This window comes from Sus scrofa, chromosome 16 (genome assembly GCF_054392235.1).
Source record: "Sus scrofa isolate SSC_HxYL_T2T_F1_AM1 chromosome 16, Sscrofa_HxYL_maternal_Yorkshire_Landrace_v2.0, whole genome shotgun sequence".
NCBI lineage: Eukaryota > Metazoa > Chordata > Mammalia > Artiodactyla > Suidae > Sus > Sus scrofa.
The window spans coordinates 91,425,802-91,448,302 of record NC_139398.1 but is presented as its reverse complement, the minus strand read 5'-3'; the positions used below and the strand labels follow the sequence as shown (position 1 = coordinate 91,448,302).

General features: G+C 65.0%; 1 protein-coding gene and 1 long non-coding RNA gene across 2 annotated transcripts; both read left to right on the top strand.

Moving 5' to 3' along the window:
• Positions 1 to 106: 106 nt before the first annotated feature.
• Positions 107 to 3,221, top strand: LOC146395721 (uncharacterized). The gene is made up of 2 exons (XR_014831084.1): positions 107 to 764; positions 1,726 to 3,221. It is a non-coding gene; the product is annotated as an uncharacterized LOC146395721 (long non-coding RNA).
• Positions 3,222 to 4,957: 1,736 nt separating this feature from the next.
• On the top strand, positions 4,958 to 22,115 carry SLC6A19 (solute carrier family 6 member 19). The gene is made up of 12 exons (XM_003359855.5): positions 4,958 to 5,330; positions 11,921 to 12,061; positions 12,491 to 12,628; positions 14,001 to 14,182; positions 14,518 to 14,628; positions 14,801 to 14,913; positions 16,648 to 16,776; positions 16,877 to 17,033; positions 18,313 to 18,517; positions 18,647 to 18,806; positions 20,273 to 20,435; positions 20,573 to 22,115. Exons 1-12 carry the CDS (start codon positions 5,129 to 5,131, stop codon positions 20,774 to 20,776), a joined length of 1,905 nt encoding a protein of 634 aa, XP_003359903.2. The 5' UTR covers positions 4,958 to 5,128; the 3' UTR covers positions 20,777 to 22,115.
• The last annotated feature ends 386 nt before the right edge of the window (positions 22,116 to 22,501 follow it).

The window sequence follows — 22,501 nt, the reverse complement described above, 5'->3', positions numbered from 1 at the left end:
TGGCCCCGGGCTCCCTGGCAAGCCTCCCCGCCCAGGCCTCCTGGACGTCCACCCACGGCTTCCTGTTGGGCTCCGTGGGCAGCGAGAATCACCAGGAAGGCAGAATCTGGGCGCGTTATCTCAGGGCTGTTTCCTCAGAGAGCCGGCTCGGTCCTCCTCATAACCCCGCAGTGAAGAGACAGGCAGGAAGGAGACTCGGGGGGACTCTGGCCTCGCACTGGGCCAGGATGAGCCAGGGCATGAAGCCAGCGTCCCTGGGCACCAGAGGCTCTGAGGCGGGTGGCCGGTGAGCAGGGCCCCGGGCGTGGCCTTTTGGGAGGGGGACGGGCGGCGTGGGCCGGGCAGCTGGGCACCTTCCCTCTCACCCTGCACCACCCTGCCCCCCGCAGAGACTGCGTCCTCTCCCTCGTCCCCGTGAGAAAGAGCAGAGACCTGTGGGCTCAACCCTGGGGCCAGGAGTCAGTGAATCCGTTGGGGCACAGACAGGACAAAGCACCAGAGGCCCCATGACTCCCGAGGCTGCGACTCAGTAACTCAGGCCCTAGAAACAGGCTGCCACCCCTGGGCAAAGGTTCCTGACTCAGGAGATCAGGACACTGTCCAGGCCCCCACCTGCTGCTCGGCCCAGAGGCTTCGGAGGCCCCGGGTGTGGCCAGGATGACAGGAGTCGCGCCGTCACGTCTGTTGCAGCCCCACGGTCCCAGGGCTCAGGGCGCCATCCTGCCGGCACCGGAAGACAATGTCCCCTCCCACTCATTTGACAGGTAGGGCATCCTGGCAACAGGAATGTGAGAAAAATCTGAAGCTGACCACCAGCGCTATTGATAGAGAAGGCGCAAAATTGACCCAGGACGCAATCTGCTTGGGAAAGGCATCAACAAGCCATCTCAGCCACTTCAACTACATTTTTTTTTTTTTTTTGTCTTCTTGTGTTTTGAGGGCCCCACCTGCAGCTTATGAAGGTTCCCAGGCTAGGGGTCTAGTCAGAGCTGTCGCTTCCTGCCTACACCACAGCCATAGCAACACAGGATCTGAGCCACATCTGCAACCTACACCACAGCTCACAGCAACGCCCACTGAGCGAGGCCAGGGATCGAACCTGCAACCTCATGGTTCCTAGTTGGATTCGTTTCTGCTGTGCCATGACGGGAACTCCCTTAATTACATTTAAGAACACTTATGAAATTAGCAAAGCTTAAAAATAATCCTGATTTGGAGTTCCCGTCCTGGCTCAGAGGAAATGAATCCGACTGGAAACCATGAGGTTTCAGGTTGGATCCCTGGCCTCGCTCAGTGGGTTAAAGGATCTGGCGTTGCCGTGAGCTGTGGTGTAGGCTGGTAGTTGTAGCTCCAGTTGGAGCCCTAGCCTGGGAACCTCCATATGCCGTGGGTGGGGCCTAAAAAGCAAAAAGACAAAAAAAAAAAAAAAAATGTAGTTGAAGTGGCCAAGACGGCTTGTTGATGCCTTTACCAAGCGGATTGGGTCCTGGGTCAATTGTGTGTCTTCTCCTGGGTCCCCAGGGTGGGGGAGGGGTGTCGGCAAAAGGCCCGGGTTCCTTTTTGGGGGTGACAACTTTGGTTGTAGCGATGGCAAAATGACGGGAAAGGGTTACGTGGAAACTGTCATTTTCATTTGGCATCATCTTGTACTGAGAATATACTCAAAAAGCAATTGTTCGACATGTGAAAGATTTTGACGTAAGAATTGTGTTGTTATGTGACCAGAAGTGCACGACGGGAAGGTAAACCTTACAAACGACACTGTTCGCAAGAGCGACCCCCAAAGTCGAACCGCTGACAAGTGTAAGGCAAGATCTTCGGGCCTCCACACAAGCAACTGCCCGGCGTGACCTCGAAAAGGAGGCTCCACCTTAACGGAGAGACGAGCCACATCTACGGTTCGACAAACCCAATATTGTAGAGACCTCCCCGAAACGTCTCGACAGATCTGTGCCTTGAATGCATTTGAGTCAAAACCCCGGCGGGTTTCGTGGAAACGGACAAGCATATCCGGAAACGGAGGCGTTCTTGGAGACCCCGTCGGAAGCGAGAGAGGTGCAAGAACTTCCGGAGCCCTTGGAAGCAGGGCGACGGGACAAGCAAAGGACCAGACGGGAAGGCGAAGAAACAGACCCCAGCCCCAGCAGTGGGTCTGCGGCCAGGGCAGCCTTGCGGGAAGCGGGGCAGAGGACGCTGAGGAAGCGGTGCCTGCCGGCTCCTGAGGCCGCCCGCCCCCAGGAGTCTGGCCTGACAGCTGCCTCGAGAGACACGTGAGAAACAATTCCGAGTGGACAGTTCACGTACTCAAATCAGGACAACGAAGCTTCTAGATTAACACCAGGTCTTTGCGACCCTGCGGAGGGCAGCGGTCCCTTGGAGGAGAGATGCTGGGACGTGGTGCCATGAAGGGCTTCTGCTCATCCAAGACCGGGGGGCGGGGGCAGCAGCTGAGCAGGAAGATGCTCGGGAAGGGAGGGCCCCAGAGCACACGGAAGGGGTCAGTGTCCCCGGAGCCAAGGACGGTCAAAGGGTGCTTCGTGGGAGGACGGCGAGGTCACAGCCTGAGGGATGCCCACGGCACCTGCAGCGCTGCCTCTAGTGGGCACAGTGGACACAGGGCACGTGACTGTGTCGTGTGCCGTGTACCCAGGCGGCCGGCAGGTAACCGGCTCAGTCCTCTTAGATGCCGTTTGGCTTCATCTCCTCAGGTGGGGCCCGGGTACGAGTGCGCAGGAGGCGAGGACGGGCTCGGGGCGGCCCCCGTGTCATGGCGCAGACCGGGGCTGCCCCGTGGCGGGGGCCCAGGTGAGTGAACCGGCCCTGCCCGCCTGGGAGACGCGGGCACGGTGGCAGCAGGAGGGACCAGGAGCCTGGCTGAGGCTGGGAAGCAGAGTGGAGGCACAGACCGGGGTGCCCCGGGTTTTGGAACCGCAGGTGGACGGACGGTGCCTGTGGGGGAGCAGGGCCTCTGGGTTCTGGAATGTTCTGTTTCTGGATCTGGGTGATTGTCCCACGGTGTGCCCGCTACTCGAAAATCCACAAACCTGTGAACCAGGTCGAGTCACAAAAGGATGCGTGTGCACGTACACATGTCACCGCACCCCTGGCCGTGGAGGGGAGAGGGAAGAGCAGAGACGGGCTGAGACGCGCCCTCTTCCGTAAGGAGTCAAAAGTGAGGTTTGAAAGGAAAAATGAACCAAAAGTCAATAAAATAAATAAAATCTAAATTTAGTTTAAAATTTTAATTTAACTAAAGGAAAATTCTCAAGGGATAACGTCGAGTAAAAGCCATGGCCAGACAGCGCCATTTCCAGCTGTGACTGTGTGTCCCCGACACACAGTGTGAACGCGTGCAACGCGTGTGAAGCTGCAGAACCACAAGGAGACTGCTGTGCATGCGTGGCTCTTCCTTACTGAGCACGTGTTTGCGGCGTAATGGCTAGTTGTTGGGGCGAGAAGGAAGGGGCCACAAGCCGGGAGCCAAAGGACTGAATGAGCTGTAGGTCCGGTTGGGGAGCGGAGGGCCGGTTGTGTAAATGGGGGAGGGGCTGGCCTCCTGGACCCTGGGAGGAGCGGGAGGGGCCTGGGCTGGAGTGGGGGGCGGGGGCGAGGCGACAGGTCTGGCAGGACCTGCAGGAGGACCTCCGGAGGCCTTTGCCCTCAGAGAGGCCGGAGCTGGTGGGGCGGGGGCGGCGGCGGGGGGGGTGTCCAGCGGGGGTGTCCAGCAGGGGGGTCCTTCGGAGGAAAGCGGATCTGCCAGAGGCTGTGGGAGCCTCTCTCCTGCCTCCGGCCACCACCTCTGCCTCTGTCTGTCTCATCATTGTCTCTCTGTCTCTGTCTCCCTCTGTCTCTCCCTCCTTGCCCCTCTCTCTCCCTCTCTGTCTGCCCCTCCCTCTCCCTGCCCTCCAGCCCGCACCTGTCACAGGAAGCAGGTAACCCTAAAAACACAAACCTCATCTCTTCCTTCCGGGCTCCACCCTCCTGAGAACTGTGCCCCCCTAACCGGTGGGGAGCACAAAGGTCAGGGTCCTGAACTCCCTCCCTCCCACCTTGACTGGGTTGTTCCTCGAATGTCAGTGTGAACCAGTGGGGAGGGGGAGGGGGGCAGAGGGGCCGGTAGGAAAGACGGGGTCGGGGGGTGCCTGGGCAGGGAAGGCGGTGGAGGGGGGACTCTGCCCTGAAGGCTGGACGGAGGACACTCCCCAGGAAAGTCCCTCTAGGTGGGACAGGTGTGGCTTGGCCGCTACCGAGGACAGGGGGGCTGCGGATCAGGGAACCTGGGCCGGGTCGGGTTGGGCATGGGGCAGGGAGAGGAGGGACGCCCCCACCCCACCCCCAGAAGCAGAAACTGCCCACTTTCCATCCTGGTTCAGTGTTGCTTAGATGTAACCATGGGGGGTGGGGGTGGGGGTGGGGAGCCTCTCTCTGTGCCCGGCCTTGAGGCCAGGCCGGGTGGCAGTCATGCCACCATGGGGTCACCTTGTGGTCTGAGCCCTGGGAGAGCCCAGGGGGCTGAGGGCCCACCCAGGAGGCCCCCGTCTGAAGTCACTCTGGGCACGACGCAGAGCTCTGGGGAAAGATGCCCAGAGCTTGGGCTGGGGGCCGGGCAGCTGGGGGCTCAGCGTGAACAGCACCGGGGGCTGCTCCCAGGTCCCAGGGTCCAGCTTGCATTCCTAGGCCTGGACAGGTTCAGGTCGCCAGCATCCCCCGCTGGCCTGGCCGGGGGCCCTCCGCCTCCGCAGGTGGGGGTGTGGCTCCAAGGGTCTGGGGAGAGCCGGGGTCCTGCAGGGCCTGGCTGGCCTCCTCCCCTGCCGTTGGGTCCCTCCTCCCCAGAGCAGCGGCGGCGCGGGGGTGGGCGGTGGGCGCGGCTCCCTGGGCCCCGACGGCGCGTTTGCACGGGGGGCGGGGCCGGCAGCGCCTGAGGAGCAGCCCGGAGGGTCCGCGTTGGCGCCTCTGCAGATAAGGCATTAACAGTCTGGCGGACTCGCCCTGCAGATCTGCTGACGCTTCCTTTCGGCCCAGGTGCTCTGGGCTGAGGTGCCAAAGGTTCCCTATAAAGTGCTGGGGCTCCGGCCGCGGCCACTCACCCTCCACTCGCCGCGCACCGCCGGGAACCGCGGGGACCACCATGGTGAGGCTGGTGCTGCCCAACCCGGGCCTGGAGGCCCGGATCCCGTCGCACGCGCAGCTGGAGCGCATCGAGGTGGAGGAGGGCGGCTCCCGGCCCAAGTGGGACAACAAGGCCCAGTACATGCTCACCTGCGTGGGCTTCTGTGTGGGCCTGGGCAACGTGTGGCGCTTCCCCTACCTGTGCCAGAGCCACGGTGGAGGTAGGCGGTGCAGGGCGCCAGGGCCGGGGACTGCCATCCAAGTCCGCTCCCCCATCCCCTCCGGGGGTGAGAATCTGGAGGGCTGGGGGCTGGGGGGGTGGTGGCTGGCGCCCTCCACCCTGAGCGCCCCTCCAGCGAGGACTCGAGCCCCACCTTTACACAGAGGGGGCAGCACGTCCGGGCCCCCACGTCCAGGGCTTGTGTGGAGGGGAGGCCCCGGTGCGCCAAGGCCCAGGAGCCTTGCCCTGTTCCCGGAGAACAGGCCTGACGTGGGCACGGGGGTGAGAGAGGAGCTGGCCACTCCTCAGGGGAGCCCCCTCTGAGCGTGGACCAGGCCGGCCTGAGGGGCAGTAGCTCTCTGCGTCCACCCTGTGGGCACCGGGCTGAGGCCTTTCTCCGCATCACCTGCATCCCGTCCTCACTGCTGGCACCTTGCCCCGGCGGACGGAGGAGGGAGCTGGGCCGGAGCTGGTGCCTACTGCACACAGCCGGACCGGCGGCCTCAGCCCCATCCCCTGCCCCCAGAGGCTCCGGAGGGCCTTGCCTGGAGCCCAAGGGCCTCTTCCCAGGGCTGAGGCCCCCTGGTGTCACCGGTGCAGGGATGGAGGTCACACCATGGTCTCCTCTGGCCCCACGAGGTCCTGGGGCAGGGGACCTGGACCCGAGAGGAGGTCTGGGGCCATGGCGGTGCTTGCTGGGCCGGCCACGTGCTCTGGGTGCTCTTGGCTGAGGGCTTTTGAACACTGCAGAGGGGCCAGGTCTGGGTGCCAGCTCGTTCTAACTCTGAAGGACCTGCAGGCTCTCCAGGCTTTGTGACACAAGTGTCCTCAAGAAAAGCAGAAGCGGAAGTGGCCGTTCCTGGCTCACCCTAAGGGATCCCCCTGAGCTGTCAAAGCCTTGAGTCCCCAAATGTCTGGCAGGCTTGTTTCTGAGCCTCTGGTCCAGCCTGCCTTTCCCAGACACATCTGTGCCTGGGGGCCCCCAGGGAGCGTGTGAGGTCAGGGGTCCCCAACCTGGAGTCACTGACCGTCTCTCGCCTGGCATCTTGGCCGCGTCAGGGAGACCAGGGGCCCCTCCCTCTGGAACATGCTGGCCTGTCCTCTCAGGGGCCGTCTTGAGAGAGGGTCCCGGCATCACCGCTGTGTTGGCAGCATCTGCTGGTTCCACACGCAGACAGGAGATGGATCTGTCCCCCGTGCGGTGGACGGGGAGGAGGGGCTGGCTGCTCCGCCTGCTCGCAGGGCCTGGGGCAGCCGGGATGGACCCATACTGTGGCAGAGGCTGGAGGCTTGTCCCTGAGAATGGCGGGAGTGGGGCCCCGGAGCCGGGAGGGACGCCTGGGAACACACTGGAAGCGGCTTTAAGGTCTGGTGCAGTGACCACGACCTCAAACCCCCAGAGAGCCGCGGGCCCCTGCCGGGAAAGAATGTACCGCGGGGAGGGGGGTTTCAGGCCTCAGGTCCCTCATGTGGTCCGTCTCTCAGAGTGGGCGAGGGGGGCGGTCTGGCCCCCACACAGAACGGGGCCCTCCTGGTGGCTCATCCTTGTCCACCCACAGGGCGTGTCCACCGCCCTCTGGTCCGCGCAAGGGTCAAAAGCTGAGTGTCTTGTCCTCTGTGTCCAGGAGACAGTCCCCGAGGACAAGGAGCAGATGGCCGGTGACCATCAGGGGGACGTTTCTGCAGCCCCAGCCATGGGGGAGGGAGTGGCTGGAAGAGGCAGATCCGAGGCCTTTGGGCTCTTTCCAGCCCTGACCATCGGTCCTGGTTTGGCAAAAACTTAACTTGTCTCCAAGCATTTCTAGAAGTTTTGGGTAACTCGAAAAGTAAATGATCTTGCCGTTGCCGTCGTGGCTCAGCCGTTGGGAATCTGACGCGCCTCCGTGAGGATGCAGGTGGGATCTCTGGCCTCCCTCAGCAGGTTAAGGATCCGGCGTTGCTGTGAGCCGTGGTGTAGGTCGGATCCTGTGTTGCTGTGGCTGTGGCGCAGGTTGGTGGCTCCAGCGCCAGTTCAACCCTTAGCCTAGGAACCTACACATGCCACCAGTGTGGCCCTAAAAGACAAACAGAAAAGAAGTAAATGATCTTTTAGTGTATTTTTAACTTCATATTATGAAAAAAAGTAGATATAGATAGAAAAGTAGAGGAGGCCACGGGGCGGACACGCGTGCTCGAGTTCACCGTCAGTGACGTCCTGTGGTTCGTCGTGGATACGGCCTGGGCCGCCGGTGCGGCCTGTGCACCTGGAGCCGGATGGTGTCAGACCCTGGGAGACGGGGTCTCGCTGGGCCCCCGGTTCTGCGTCTCCGTGGGGCTGGGCCCTCACCGCCCTCGGCACGAGGGTCTGGCCATGCTGTGCTTCTGCTCTGGGTTTCCTGTTTGCTGTTGCCCACAAATAGCAGGGGTCTGTGACCCCGAAGGAGCAGGGCCCCCGCAGGCAGACTCATTCCCGGCCACAGAGGCCAGGAGCTGGCCCGGCCAAGAGCAGGTGCGGGAGCCGAAGGGCCGGCTGCTGCAGCTCCCTAGGGTCTGGGAAGATCCTGCTGCCAGAACAGGTTCCGCCTCTGCCTCCAGCACCCCACCCCCACCCCCCATGTCTCAGGGTGCCCCCACTTCAGGAGTCTCCTCCTCTGTCCTTGGTGCCACCACGCCACTCGGCCAGCCAGCTCCTTCCCTTCCCGCGTCCCGGGCGACCTTCCGTGGTCGTCCTCGGGCTGCCCGCAGGTGTGAGTCCAGCCAGCAAAGCCAGCTGTCTATCCGCCCCCATCCCGGACCGAGAGCCCGTGGTGTGGCGCCCACCCCCAGCGCCATCTCAGTTTCCAGGAGATGTGCCTGGATCCCAGCCCCCACCTAGCTCTGTCTACGTCTACCTCGCCGGCCACCTCTGCCCATCCGCTGACCGGGGGCACCGGGGCGGGGCTGAGCAGGGGCCCTCGGGGTCAGGTCCCAGGCAAGGGGGCAGAGCAGGGCCCTCAGAAGTCCAGGGTGGTCCACCTCTGGGGTCGTGACCTCCGGAGCCCGGACAGGCTACCCCCTGCCCTGGGCCGCCTCTCTGTCCTCGGGCCCACCGGTCAGCTTCTCCGACTGCAAGGCAGCACCGTGGGGCTCGGGGGCCCTGATGCCTTTCCCGTGCTCACTCTGCTGGATGCTGAGTGGGTCTCCCCAGACCAGACCGTCGGCTGAAGGACGGCGTCTGGCCAGGCCGGGGAGGGCAGGACCCGCCTGCGGTCCAGAGACTGCTCGTGGGTCCTGTGAGCCTGGGCTGCGGGGCGGCAGGGGATGCGGGGAGGCCCTGGGCAAGGGGTGGGCGCGGGGCTGAGCCTGCCCTTCGGGGAAATGGCAGAGGTCCGAGCCCTTCCTGAGCACCTGGGGAAGCGGGCGGTGTCCGGGGGAGGCCGGCCGTCAGACGAAGCGTCGGCTGCCCACCCCACCCCCGGGCCCACGGGAGTGAGCCCGACCCCAAACGTCCTCATGAATTCAGGTTGTTGTGCAAACTGAGGCGGAGTAGGGGGATGGCGGCCTGAGTTTCCACTTTGCCTTCCTGCTGGAAACCCACTGAGGGTTGGCGATTGCCCTTCAAGATGAAGCAACAATGAGGCGACCCTGCAGCTGAGGGCCCCCCAGCCTGTGCCGGTGGGGGGCACGCTCTCGAGACCCTTTCGGGCAGCTCCTCTGCCTTTTTTCCTGATTTCTCAGAGAAGAAACTGCCTTCTCCTTCCGGGGGCGGTTTCCACTCCCACCCCCGCGTCTCCATCTCAGGGACCTTTGGAACCACGTGGGCCCTGGCGCCTTGTGGCTTCCCTCCCTCGCTCAGGCCTGCAGCCCTCCCTCCCCCGTCCTCCCCCCACGTCCACACCTCCCCCCACAGAAGAGTCGCTCGCTGGCTCATTTAAAAAGGAAGGATTCACGTCCCCTGGGGCTCGCAGCTATTTGTCCTTCCTGTGGGAAAAGGAGCCAAGAACCGTCCACCCCTGGAAAGAACAAGGTGCGTCCTGCCAGGGGCTGCGGGGGCTGTGCGTGCCGGGCAGGTGGACCCCACAACATGGGGAAGGGGAGGGCTCGCTGCCCCCCCAAGGGGTGCAACAGACATGTGCTGCCCCATCCTCTCCTGAAGCTGAGCTTCTGGTCCAGGAGGAGCTTGTGGGAGGGAGATGTGCCAGGACCGCGGGCAGCAGGGGACATTTCCTGGAGGAGGGGCTATCCTAGCAGGGCCTTCAAGGGTGAATAGGAGTTTTCCGATGGAGGTGAAGGGGCAGGGAGGCCTAGAGGTAGAAGTGGCATCAGGCGGGGAAGCAAAGGCATTGAAGGATGTTCGGGAACCATGGATTTGTTTCCTTCCTGGTAAAGTTGCCCCAAAAATGTTCCCATCAAACTCCTGAGAAAACATCCGGCAACAAATCTTAGCTTAACTCTACCTTCATTGACGCGGGATGGACACCGTCCCTGCCCTGGAGCCTGAGGCCCCAGCTCCTCTCCCCTCCTGCGGGGGATCTGGCGGGCGCCTGTCACCCCTCTGCTTTTCCTCATTGTCACATTCAGTTGAACAACCTGGGTGGGTCCCGGCCCACAGCCCTCACCTCCTGACCCCCAGCCCCCCGAGGCTCCGTGTCCCCAGGAGGTGAGGAAGGCCCACTGGGCAGGCAGAGGTGCTGCTGGGCTGGGGGGTGGCGACATGAGGGCACCGTGGACACAGAACACGGACAGAGGAGGAAGAAGAGGAGAAGGCGGAGGGATTAACCCAGGAGCCGCGGGCGGGGCAGGCTGGGGGCCCCTCCTGCTCCCCCACCCCCTGTGTCCCCCTTAACACACACACACACACACACACGCTCAGGCACACACGCCTGAGAACACACCTATACGTGTGCACACATTTACATCACCAATATGCACACAAGGACACACCCACACATACGTGTACACACCTACACCAAGTGTTTACATATGTGTGGACACAGATATATAAACACTCACACACGCATACGCATTCGCAGGCACACAAACTCTCACGAGCACACTCAGGCACACACATGTGTGGATGTGCACACACGCAGTGCCACGCCTGTGAGGCCCTCAGCTCAGGGTGTGACACCACGCTGATCAGGAGGCCAGTGTGGGCAGGTGGCGGTCTGGCTGGGGAGGCCGGTGGGAAGAGACCCTGCAGGCGGAAGTGAAGGATTTAAGGGACCAGGAGGAGACGAGAGAAGGGCTGGGGGGGAGGGCAGGGAGGTGGGGGCCACACAAATGCACCAGACCTTGCGGCGCCATACCCAGCAACCCCACCACTCGGCAGGTTCCCAGCGGGACCCCCGGGCCAACGAGGCTGAGAGGTGGTCCCCACCGAGCAAGACCCCAGGCTGGTGAGGTGGCCCTTGGGGCCTCATCAGGCGGGTCCTGCATCCGCTCTGAGGTCCTGAGCCGTAGCCTGCTTCCTATCTTATCGCCCAGTTTCGGCTTCCGAGCTTCGTCCTGACTCATGCGACCGACCTTTGGTAACCGGGACTCCGCTGATCTCTGCTGCGCGGGGCTCAGTGCCGTCCGGCTGCACCTGGGAGCCTCCCAGGTTTTCCCCAGAGCCCTGGCCGGGGGAAGGGGGCAGCTCCGAGGCCCCGCCGGGCTGGCCAGGGCGGCTGGTCAACCCACGGCCAGCAAGGGCCTGAGGACGAGGCAGGGGGAAGCAGTGTGGTTGCCGGCAGGGTAGCAGAGCGGGGGCACCAGGTGACCACGAAAGCGGGTATGGCTGCGTCCCTGTCCTGCCTTCAAGCTCAGCAGACATTCACAGTCCCCGGTCAGGGCCAGGCTGGGCCCTGCTGCCTGATCTGGCTCCTCCACTTCCTCAGACAGGGTCCCCGAGACTCAGACTGCGGTCCCCGCTGCATGATGTCGGGTCCCTGAGACTCAGACTGCGGTCCCCGCTGCATGATGTCGGGTCCCTGAGACTCAGACTGCGGTCCCCGCTGCATGATGTCGGGTCCCTGAGACTCAGACTGCGGTCCCCGCTGCGTGGCATCCGGGTTGGCCCCTGGCCCCTCGACCTCTCCCGTCTGCCCGCACCCACACGTGTCCACACCCCCAGGGCTCACCCTGGCCCGAGCCCCTCCGTGGGTTCAACCTGCAGGAGGACACCATCCCTCACCCTGCAGACCAGCCTGTGGCCACTGTTAGGAGATGGCACAAGGTGGCTCTGGCACAGTGGCGATGGCCGCAAGGACGCTGTCCACAGCGTCCTTTTATGTATGTATGTATGTATGTATTTATTCTTTTATCTTTTTAGGGCCACACCCACGGCATATGGAGGTTCCCAGGCTAGGGGTCAAATTGGAGCTGTAGCCGCCGGCCTACACCACAGCCACAGCAACGCGGGATCCAAGCCGCATCTGCAAACGCCGGATCCTTGACCCACTGAGAGAGGCCAGGGGTCCAACAGCAACCTCATGGTTCCTAGTGGGATTCATTTCCGCTGCACCGGGACAGGAACTCCTCAATTGCGTCCTTGGGCGCCTCGCTCTACAAAGGCCTCCCCAGGGCGCCTCCTGCCCCCCAGCCGCCCCAGGCCACGCCCCGCCCCTGACTTCGCTGCCCCCCCCCCCGCAGGGGCATTTATGATCCCTTTCCTCATCCTGCTGGTCTTGGAGGGGATCCCGCTGCTGCACCTGGAGTTCGCCATCGGGCAGAGGCTGCGCAAGGGAAGCGTGGGCGTCTGGAGCGCCATCCATCCGGCGCTGAAGGGCTTGGGTGAGCGTCTGCGCCCACCCTCCGGGGGGGCCATGGGACGCCTGGGGTCCCGCACTGGCAGCAAGCCCCGCCCCTCCTCTCTCCTGAGCCAGGCTCCTGGGTCCCCAGCCTGAGGCCTCCGCAAACCTTTCCGTAGCCCCCCGTGGGGGTGCGGGCTGCAGGGTCCAGGCCAGGGCCTCCCCAGTCCCCCTGGGAACCCAGGCCGGGCAGGGAGCGGACACACTGGGAGAGCGGAGTCCCCCACTCCCTGCCCAGAGCAGGGGCCCCGAGACAGGGACGCGGACAGCGGGGGCTGCCCTCCTGCCGTCTGGGACCCCTCCGTCCACTCGCCTCCCCCCCCCCCCCCCCCCCCCCCCCCCCCCCGGCCAGCGTGACCCCGCCCCCAGCGGTGACCCCGCCCCCCAGCGGTGACACCCCCCCCCCCCGCAGGCGTGGCGTCCATGTTCGTGTCCTTCATGGTGGGTCTGTACTACAACACCATCATCGCCTGGGTCATGTGGTACTTCTTCAACTCCTTCCAGGACCCTCTGCCCTGGAGCCAGTGCCCGCTCAACGCCAACCAGACGGGTGAGCCTCTGATTCCCCAAAAGCCTTGGGTTTTTTGGGGCTTGTCTTTTGTCTTTTTTTTAGGGCCGCACCCGTGGCACATGGAGGTGCCCAGGCTAGGGGTCCAATCGGAGCTGTGGCCGCTGGCTTACACCACAGCCACAGCCACAGCCACGTGGGATCGGAGCCGCATCTGGGACCTACACCATAGCTCACGGCAACGCCAGATCCTTAACCCGCTGAGCGAGGCCGGGGATCGAACCCGCATCCCCATGGTTCCTCGTGGGATTCATTTCCAAAAGCCACGTGATTGTAGCCCCCAAACCAGAGCACAAGGCAACCGGACACTAGAAGAAACCGCGTGCAGGAGACAAGTGCTTAAAACCACCTGGGTGGACGGGGCGGGGGCGTGGTTATGGCGGGAAGTGGGAGGTCCTCTCCCCAGCCCCGAGGGTCACCTGGCCTCGGGTTTGGTGGTCCTTCGGGCCCCAGCTGGGGCGTGTCAGGGGCTTCCGCGTCCCTGCCATCACCCTGTCCCCCTCACCGTGCACCTCAGCAGAGGGTCCCCTGTCCCCATCTGCTCCCTCTGGCCCCGCAGGCCCCTGGGGGAGCAGACCCTCCTCCCCAGGTGGGTGGGGGCTGGGGGCGTGGGCCCACCTTGGCAGCCGCCCACACAGCTGTGTGAGGACATGAACCACCTGTTCTGTAAGCAGAGTGGCTGGTGGGTTAACCACACAGACCCTCCAGACGTGGGGGGGTTGGGTGTCAGAAAGGGGAAGCCGCCCCCCCCCAGCCTCCCTCCCTGCACTCCTGGACCTTTTAGGGCAACTCCCCTGTCTCTGGGATTGGGGCGGTCTGCCGGGACTACACCACACCCTTAGCAGGGTCTCAGTCGGGTTCCTGAGCCAGGGATGGGGCAATGTGGACCCTGGGGCCCAGGGGCTCAGGGTGGGGGGCAGACTTGCCCGCAGTGGGCGTCTGCCTGGGAGCCCCCGAGACTGGTGACCTGCTGAATGGCTGAGCGCCTGCCCAGGGCCCTGGTTCCCAGCCGAAGCCTGTGGGTCTGAGCCTGCCTGGGGCACCGTCGGGGATGAGAAGGCAGGCCGTCGAACGCACAAGTGTGTGTGTGTGTATGTGTATGTGTGTGTGTACATGGGTTTGCATGTATGTTTGGTATGTGCACATGCGCTCATGTGTGCATACGTGTAAGCATGGCCGTGTGGCCGTGGTCTGTTGCATTGTGAGTGTGCACATGCGTGTGGCATGGCCGTGTGTGGGTTGTCTGTCTGTGGGGGAGGCACGCACACCCACGTGCGCGGGTGCACGCATGCGCGGCATTTCCTCCCGGGAGTCCGGGCTCCGCGGGCCCGCACTGACACGGCGGCCGTCGCAGGCTACGTGGAGGAGTGCGCCCGCAGCTCGTCCGTGGACTACTTCTGGTACCGCGAGACCCTCAACATCTCCACCTCCATCAGCGCCTCGGGCTCCGTGCAGTGGTGGATCCTGCTCTGCCTGACCTGCGCCTGGAGTGTGCTCTACGTGTGCACCATCCGGGGCATCGAGACCACCGGGAAGGTGCGGGCGCAGCCGGGCGGGGGGTGCCCGAGCCCCGCCCCGCAGCCCGCGCCGCGGGGGGTCCTGCCGCCCCAGGCCTTGCTGGTCTCTCGGGCCGGCCGGCGCCCCAGACTCAGTGCTGGCGCCGACGGCTCGCAGACAGCTCAGAGGCCGCGTGCGGGAGCGGCTGTGCGCTCACGTGCCCGGCAGCAGCTGGTGCGCGTGGGTACAGCTGAACAGGGGACACGGAGAGGGGGGCTGGCCCGGGCGGCTGGAGGGAGGTGGAGTGGGTCCCTCCCGGCCAGCCCTGCGCCTCACGCCGCCCACCCGCGGCGCCCCGCCCCTGCGCCTCCCAGGCCGTGTATGTCACCTCGACGCTGCCCTACGTCGTCCTGACCATCTTCCTCATCCGGGGCCTGACGCTGAAGGGGGCCGTCAATGGCCTCGTCTTCCTCTTCACGCCCAACGTGAGTGTCCTGCCCCCGGCCCGAGAGGGCGAGTGGGGCTCCGCTGCCCTCTGATCGACGCTCAGCCCCTCACCTCCAGGCTCCCGTCTCCTCCTGGCCCCCCACCCCCACCGCCCCCATCTCCCGCGCCCCTGTCCAGGCTCAGCTGCTGAGGGCCTCTGTTTGGTGGCAGGTCACGGAGCTGGCCAACCCGGTCACGTGGCTGGACGCGGGGGCCCAGGTCTTCTACTCCTTCTCTCTGGCCTTCGGGGGCCTCATCTCCTTCTCCAGCTACAACTCTGTCCAGTGAGTGGGCGGGGCGGGGCGTGACTGCAGGCCTCGTAGTTCAGGCCGCCCCAGGCGCTGGGAGCTCTGTGCTCAGTCTCCCGTCCATCAGACCGGGCGGGATCCTGCTGTGAGGGTGACAGGCAGGAAAGGGCTTGAGGGGCTGACCCGAGCCTTGTGGACTGTGGGGAGTGGGGCTGGGACGGGCAGCGGGGCTGGGGTGGGCAGCAGGGCTGGGACGGGCAGTGGGGCGGGGATGGGCAGGCTGACCACCTGCCAGCATTTTCACGAGCTGGTGCCGCTAGCTACATCCGGCCTCCCCTTTGTGCCCTGGCCCTGGTGGCAGTTGAGTGCCAGTGCTCCCCTTCCCCTGCCACTTCATCGCCCCTCAGCACCCAGGACCCTGGAGGTGGAGGCCCTGCAGTTCACCCCAGGCGGATACCCACACAGAAAGACCAGAATCCCTGGGACCCCCAGGGCCTCTGGGGAACGCAGTGGTGTCAGTTCATCTCATAAGTATCTACGGAGCACCTGCTGTGTGCCCCTGGGGGCGCCAGGGCCCATCCTCCTGGACACTGCGTCCAGCGGAAGTGGACCAGCAGAGGGAGCGTCCGTCAGGTCGCAGGTGATGAGCGACCCAGAGGAAAGGAAGCCCTGAGGAGGCGAGGCGTCCGGGCCGGGGCTCCGTCAGGGGAAGGGAGGCCCTGTGGGTGGGGCAGCAAGCTGAGGGTGCCTCGGGACCACCTCTCTATTCAGCAGCTTCCACGCCGCACAGCCCGCCCCTTCCACGTGCGCAGTCCCGCGGTTTTGAGTGAATTCAGGGTCGGGGGCAGCTCTGGCCACTAACCCAGAGCCTGTCCAACCCCAGAGGAGGCCCGGGCCCCTCGGCCCTCAGCCCTCCCTTCCCTGGCCGCAGTCAGCTGCTTCCCCTCCCGGCGGGTGGGCCCCTCTGGACTTTTCACGGACGCGGCCTCCTCCGGGGCGTCCTGGGTCCCGAGCCACACACTGAGCTCGCGCCTCGAGTCGGTCCCCGTTGTCGCGTGTCCCTTTCCTTTCGTGGCTGAGTCGCGCCCCAGCAAGCAGATGGCCCGCGCTCCTTGTCATGCCGCTGCCGCTGGGCGCCTGGGCTCTTTGTGCTTTCTGGCTGCCCGGGAGCCTCTGCACCGGAGCTCCGCGTGCACGTGTCTTCACGCCTGGCAGGTGTGCCCCACGGGGCAGCCCCAGCTTGAACGTGCTGGGAGCTGTCCTCCACGCAGCCGCCCCGTGGGAGGCCCCGACCCCCAGCCTCCCACGTTTGTCCCTTGGAGGTTTGGGTTCTGGCCGCCGCTGTGCATTGGCGAGGTGTCTAACTGTGGTTTGATTTGCGTTTCCCTGGCTCTTGATTCTGGAAGGGGAGTGCGGAGGTCGGGAGTCACATGCTGAGATGAAGAAGACCTCCAGTGTCCGGGGGGCAGGGGGGACCAGCCTGCCTCTTCGAGGCCCTTGTGGCTGCTGAGGCGTGAGGTCCAGGCCCACGTGGGGCTGACGACTCGCCTGCCTGCGCCCGTGTAGACACTGGCCACGCAGGGCTTTGAAGACACTGGCCCCCAGCTCTGGGCCCCCTGGGCTTTTAGGGGCTGTGGGGCCACCAGGTCACAGCCGGGCTAGGGTTGGGCCCTGTCAGTCACCTTGTGCTCGGCGGTCGTGGAAGAACGGGGCGGGGCGGGCAGCCTCCCCCACCCCGGCCTGTGGTGACGCCAGCCCGTTCGGCCACAGCAACAACTGCGAGAAGGACTCGGTCATCGTGTCCGTGATCAACGGCTTCACGTCCGTGTACGCGGCCACCGTGGTCTACTCCATCATCGGCTTCCGTGCCACCGAGCGCTTCGACGACTGCTTCAGCGCGTGAGTGGCGGCCGCCGCTCCCGGGACCCTCGCCTCCGTCTCCCAGGAGCCCGCCGGGCTTGCCCCCGCCCAGGCTGAGGTCCCCGCGCTTTCTCTCCAGGAACATCCTGACGCTTATCAACGGGTTTGACCTGCCCGAGGGCAACGTGACGCAGGAGAACTTCGCTGAGATGCAGCAGTGGTGCAACGCCTCCGACCCCGAGGCCTTCGCGGGGCTGAAGTTCCAGACCTGCGACATGAACTCCTTCCTCTCGGAGGTAGGCCCCTCGGGCTGGGGGCAGGGCTGGGCACCGTGGGTAGGCGGCCAGCTTCTCCCAGGAGCCCTGTCCCTCTCCCTGTCCTGGGGGCCCGCCCGGACCCTCCTGCCCTGCGGGCTCCTGGGCACCCGCGTCTGCTGGGCCGCAAACCCCACGTGCTAGGCCCAGTGGGGCCGAGGCGGGGACTCAGGGGCCTCCGAGGGCCTGACCTCCCCCATGGCCCCGCGTCAAACACACAAAAACACCCTGCAGTCCATTTTCACTTTAATTTTTTCTACAAAAGGAGTCAGAATCATTGGAAGTTCCTGTTGTGCTCAGGAACTAGGGTTAAGGATCCGTATGGAATCTCCTTCTTTTTCAAAAGCAACCTTACGGAGGCCTGAGTGTGTACGCGGGGGGGCGGGGGGGGGCGAGAGTGCGTGGGGTGGGGGTGAATACACGGGGTGGGGGGCGAATGCCCGGGGTGGGGTTGGGACACCCCACCCCCGAGGCTCAGTTTCCACTGCCGTCGGTGGGGCTTCGGGCAGTTTAGCCAGTTTATGCCGTGGAGCGCAGCGTGCAGGCCGAGGTTTGCAGCCAGCCCCAGGTGGCGCTGAGGGGCTCCCATCTTTCCCGCGTGGGCTGGGCTGGCTTCCTTTTGTCCCACTGCCGCCACCCCCACCCCGTGTGCGGGACAGAGCTTCCTCCTTCCTGGGGACGTGCTCCTCCCTGTGGGCCCCAGGCCGCTCACTGTAACGTCTCTCAACCCTGCCCTCTCCCCAGGCTGTTAAGTCGCCTTGGGTGCCTGCTTCTGGGGGAACCAAGATCCTGTCTGAGCAGAGCGAGCCTCTCTGCGGCTCCCCGCCCCGCCCCTGCCCCGCTCCCCACAAGCCTGAGCCTCCAGACGTCCAGGGCGTCTGTTTGGGGACTCGCTCGGCCCACAGACGTCGCTCAGCGCTGGGCCCTGCGGTGGGGGCAGGTGTCAGCTAGGAGGCAGGTGGTGCGTCTGGTCCCTGTGTCCACCTGGGCCACGTGAGGCCGGGACCGCTGCTGGGCAGGAGAGATTAACTTCCCGGTCGTAAAACGAGTCAAGGTTTTAAAGTGCACTTGGGACTAAAAGACAAGCTCTGGTTATTGGACAAAACGGCTGAAATCAGCCTGATGCCCCCGCAGGGCTGGCCCGCCGCGGGCAGAGGGCCGTCCAGGGACGGGGGTGCCGTGAGGGGCTGGCCAGTGGGGGGCCTCGGAGGCAGGCCGGGGGCGGGGGAGCGTGGCCTCAGGCGACCCCTGCCCCCCGCAGGGCGTGGAGGGCACCGGGCTGGCCTTCATCGTCTTCACCGAGGCCATCACCAAGATGCCCGTGTCCCCGCTCTGGTCGGTGCTCTTCTTCATCATGCTCTTCTGTCTGGGCCTGTCGTCCATGTTTGGGAACATGGAGGGGGTGGTCGTGCCCCTGCAGGACCTCAAGGTCATCCCCAAAACGTGGCCCAAGGAGCTGCTCACAGGTAGGCGGGGCCCGGCGGGGGCCGTGCGGGCAGAGCCCCGAGGACGGGGCTGCCGGGGGCGGGTCACGGCCGGGGCGCCGCGGGCCCCGGTCTCAGCCCGGTGACGGCGCGGCGCCTTCCGCCCCGCAGGCCTCATCTGCTTGGGGACGTACCTCATCGCCTTCATCTTCACCCTGAACTCCGGCCAGTACTGGCTGTCCCTGCTGGACAGCTACGCCGGCTCCATCCCCCTGCTCATCATCGCCTTCTTCGAGATGTTCGCCGTCGTCTACGTGTACGGCGTGGACAGGTAGGAGGAAGGCGGGGGGACCCCCTTGCGGCATAAGGGCTGCGTTCCGGCGGAGGCCGCCCTGCTGGGACCCAGGACCCTGCCTGCATTTCGGGAACGGCGTGGAGCGGGCGTGGGCCTGGTCCCGGAGGCCAGGCGAGAGGGGAAGGAGCCCGTTCAGGGCCTCCAGCTTCCAGATGCTTCCAGGCCTCAGGAGTACGGATGACACAGGGGCTGCCGTGGAAGCAGTGGCGTCGTCTCCGGTCTCAGGGCGGGGAGGGAGAAGCGGGGGCTGGTGCGTGGGCCGGGCGTCTGCTGTGGGTAAAGGGGCTCCCCTGGGGGCCGCCAGGGAGCAGGTGCTTGACTCCAGCTTGGATTTCGTGGCCAGCGTGCCTCCCCCCCGGGTCGGGGGAGGGCTGCTCAGCCTCACAGTGGTTCAGGTGAAGAAAGGCGGACCAGAGTGGCCTGGCCGGCTGTCCCCTTGGCTGGCGTTTAGGGCATTGCTCGTCACGGCAGATGGGTGGGGAGCCAGCGCCCGCGTCTTAGTGGAAGCGGGCCTCCAGAGCGCCAGGAACGATCCGCCGAGTCCGTTCACGTTAAATTGCACAGGCCCGATTGAGGGGGCCGCACCGGGACCCCTGCCCTGCACCACCAAGAGCACACGTGTGTAAGGACCTGCGTGCAGGGTGCTCACGCAGCACACAACCAAACCAGGCTGGCAGCGCCGTGGAAGCCGGGCGCACGGGCAGAGCCGCCGTGTGTGACCGCAGGGGCCCTTGGGAGGAAGACAGAGAGTGAAGCCCAGGGTGGATGGGCGTGCGACGCTGGTCGTGAAGCCGCGGGGAATCGTCTGAAAGATTCAGGCGCGTCTGCCCGAACGGCCTGAAGACCATTTGCAGCCGGACACGGTTCCAGGGGCGCGTGCCCTGTAATGCCACCTTGTGGGGCGGGGGGCAGAGGAGCCTGTCACAGCTCTCCGGGCCGGCGGGGGACGAGGTCTGGGCGCCCGTCCTTCGCCCGCAGCGCCCCCTGGGTCCTCCAGGCCCTGGACCGTTCTGCCCGCTAACGCACTGTGCAGAGGGCGCGGGCGCGGCAGGGAGCAGACCGTGAGGCCACGCTCAGGGCCGCTGCCCGGCCAGGGAGGCTGAGACCCGGAGCCCGGGCAGCTTCCCTCCTCCGCTGCGGAAGTTCCGACCCCTCCTCAGCACGAGCGTCTGCCGGGGCCCGAGGGGGACGGGGCCGCTGAGGCGTTGGCTGGCCCAGAGGGGCTATGGCACTGCGGGACATGGGACGGCGGGGCCGCCGTCTGCTGGGCCGAGTGGCGCACTTCCTAGGGAGCCTTCCTGGCGTGGGGAGGGGCCAGGTCTGAGCACAGCATTGCGGGGCGGCGGCCGTCTGTCCGGGTGTGGGGAGGCCGCCCGTCCTTGGCCTCGGGATGCACGGCCCAGGGTCCAGTGGCGACGGCTCCCTTCGGTCTCTGCCTCCAGGTTCAACAGCGACATCGAGTTCATGATCGGCCACCAGCCCAACCTCTTCTGGCAGGTCACGTGGAGAGTGGTCAGCCCGCTGCTCATGCTGGTCATCTTCCTCTTCTTCTTCGTGATCCAGGTCAACCAGGAGCTGATATACAGCGTCTGGGACCCAGCCTATGTGAGCCCCGGGCCTCCAGGGTGGGGGCAGGGGCACTGTCCCTGCCAGTGGGCGTGGGGGGCAGTGCTGGGAGAGCGTCACAGGGCTGGCGGCCCCGGCTGACGCGCCTGCTCATCCCGTGGTCGCTCCCTGTCCAGGAGGAGTTTCCCAAATCCCAGAAGGTCAAGTACCCGAGCTGGGTATACGCCGTGGTGGTCCTCGTGGCCGGGGTGCCCTGCCTCATCATCCCCGGCTTCGCCATCTACAGGCTCATCAGGGACCGCTACCAACGGCCCGGGGACCGCCAGGGGCTGGTCAGCGCGCTGTCCACGGCCTCTGTGAACGGGGACCTGAAGGCCTGAGCAGCCCAGCCCTCGGTGTGAGGGGCTGGGCTGCACGTGTGTGTGAGCGTGTGTGCGTGGGCATGGGTGTGCCCTGTGTGAGGGTGTGTGCCCACGAGTGTTTGCATGTGAGCGTGTGCTGTGTGAGTGTGCACAGGTGTGAGTGTTGCCTACATATGTACATGTGCATGTGTGAGCAGACAGGCACGTGCCAGGGCGTGTGACTGCGTCATGTGTGTGTGTGTGTGTGTGCACAAAAGGAAGGAGGGGACCCTCCTGGTGTGGGTACACACCTCTGTGTGCATATGTGCACGTGAGCCAATGCATGTATGTGATGCCTCTGTGTTGTGCACACATGCGTTAGTGTGTGTGTGCGCGTGCAGCACACACGCCTGCCAGGGGGGCCCAGCCTCCCCGCCCCTGCTCTGAGGGTGAGTGGGGGTGGGGCACCTGCCGCGGGCATCCTGCTTCTCCGGGCCGGGAGCGGTCCCACCGCCCCCGCCCCTGCCCCTTGCTGTCACCTCCTGATCTAGGGGTTCCCACGGAAGGTCCAGGCTCCTCCGTGACAGGGAACATCCTTGTCAAGCCCCGTCCAGGACAGCCTGGTGGGCGTGTGAAGGTGGCACCGCCTGCCCCCGGCTGTGAAGCTTCCTGAGTCTTGGCTACACCCCGCGTAGTGAGTGTGACCCATGGAGTCAGTGCGTCTGGCCGCCGCGCGTGGATGAGCCGTTCCGTGAGGCTCCCCTTGGTACCGTGAGGCAGAAACCCCTTTGCCTCTTCCTGAAGCTCATCAACTGCGTGAATGTTTACCCAGATGTTACAGGGTAACCCGGCCTTGGCTGCGAGGTGCACGGTCTGTGTGCCCGGAGCAGCGCCAGGGACCGTGAAGGCCAGAAGCCTGTCCGCCTGGTGCCACAGCCAAGGCCGCCTTGGCTCTTCCCGCCCGTCGAGGAAGGGATGTGCCGTCTGACTGCAGACGCGGTTACGCCGCGCCTGGGTGTTTGTGTCGGAACTGGTCACCTCGGCTTCTGTGCAAAACCTGGACGTTTACATTAAACGGGACCTTCCGAGGGTCTCCACGCAGGATGGAGGCCCAAGGGGGCCATGCCCCCACCCCCGAGACCCCGCCAGCCTCTGCGGCCCCCACCGCCTCCGCTCCCTGGAGCATCCTGACCCTCCTCTGGGAAAACCTGTCAGGGACCCTGTGGATCCCCCACCCCAGCCGTGGCGGGCCCGGGGGGCCGGTCCATCTTCATCTGTCCCCGGGCAAGGGCTTCCTTTCGGTGTTTTGCAGATGGTTAGAAATGCACGTTGGGTGGGTGTCTCGTGTCCCTGTCTGAATAAATCACCCCCTTTCATATCCTTGGTCTACACGTCTCTAAATGCAGACAGTGAGCAAGCAGCCGAGCCCCAGCCTTGAAGGCACGTGCGGGACTGCGGTTCTGCTGTGTCTACCAAGCCCAGGGCACCGCAGGCTGCCTGGGGCGCTCCGTGAACCGCGGGGTGTGGGTGGGCTTTGGCCTCAGGACACTGGGGGGCTGCTGGTCAGGTTGCTGGGTGAGGAGACGGGGAAAGGCCTGTACAGGTAACTTGGGGCTGGGCCGCCCCCCATCACCTGCCTTCCCCCCACTTCTTTGCATCTCTGATTCTCCCTCTTCTCACCCAAAAAGGACTCCTTCTGAAAACCTGTCTCCTGGGCCCACATGTGTGGAGCCGTGCCACACAGCTGAGAGGCGCCACATTCAG

What these genes read in the sequence shown, in the direction of transcription:
- SLC6A19 (XM_003359855.5), top strand. Translation starts at nt 5,129, where the DNA reads ATGGTGAGGCTGGTGCTGCCCAACCCGGGCCTGGAGGCCCGGATCCCG. An exon ending in TCCGGCGCTGAAGGGCTTGG is followed by an intron (nt 12,062 to 12,490) that starts GTGAGCGTCTGC and finishes CCCCCCCCGCAG; the next exon opens with GCGTGGCGTCCATGTTCGTG. An exon ending in TGAACTCCTTCCTCTCGGAG is followed by an intron (nt 17,034 to 18,312) that starts GTAGGCCCCTCG and finishes TGCCCCCCGCAG; the next exon opens with GGCGTGGAGGGCACCGGGCT.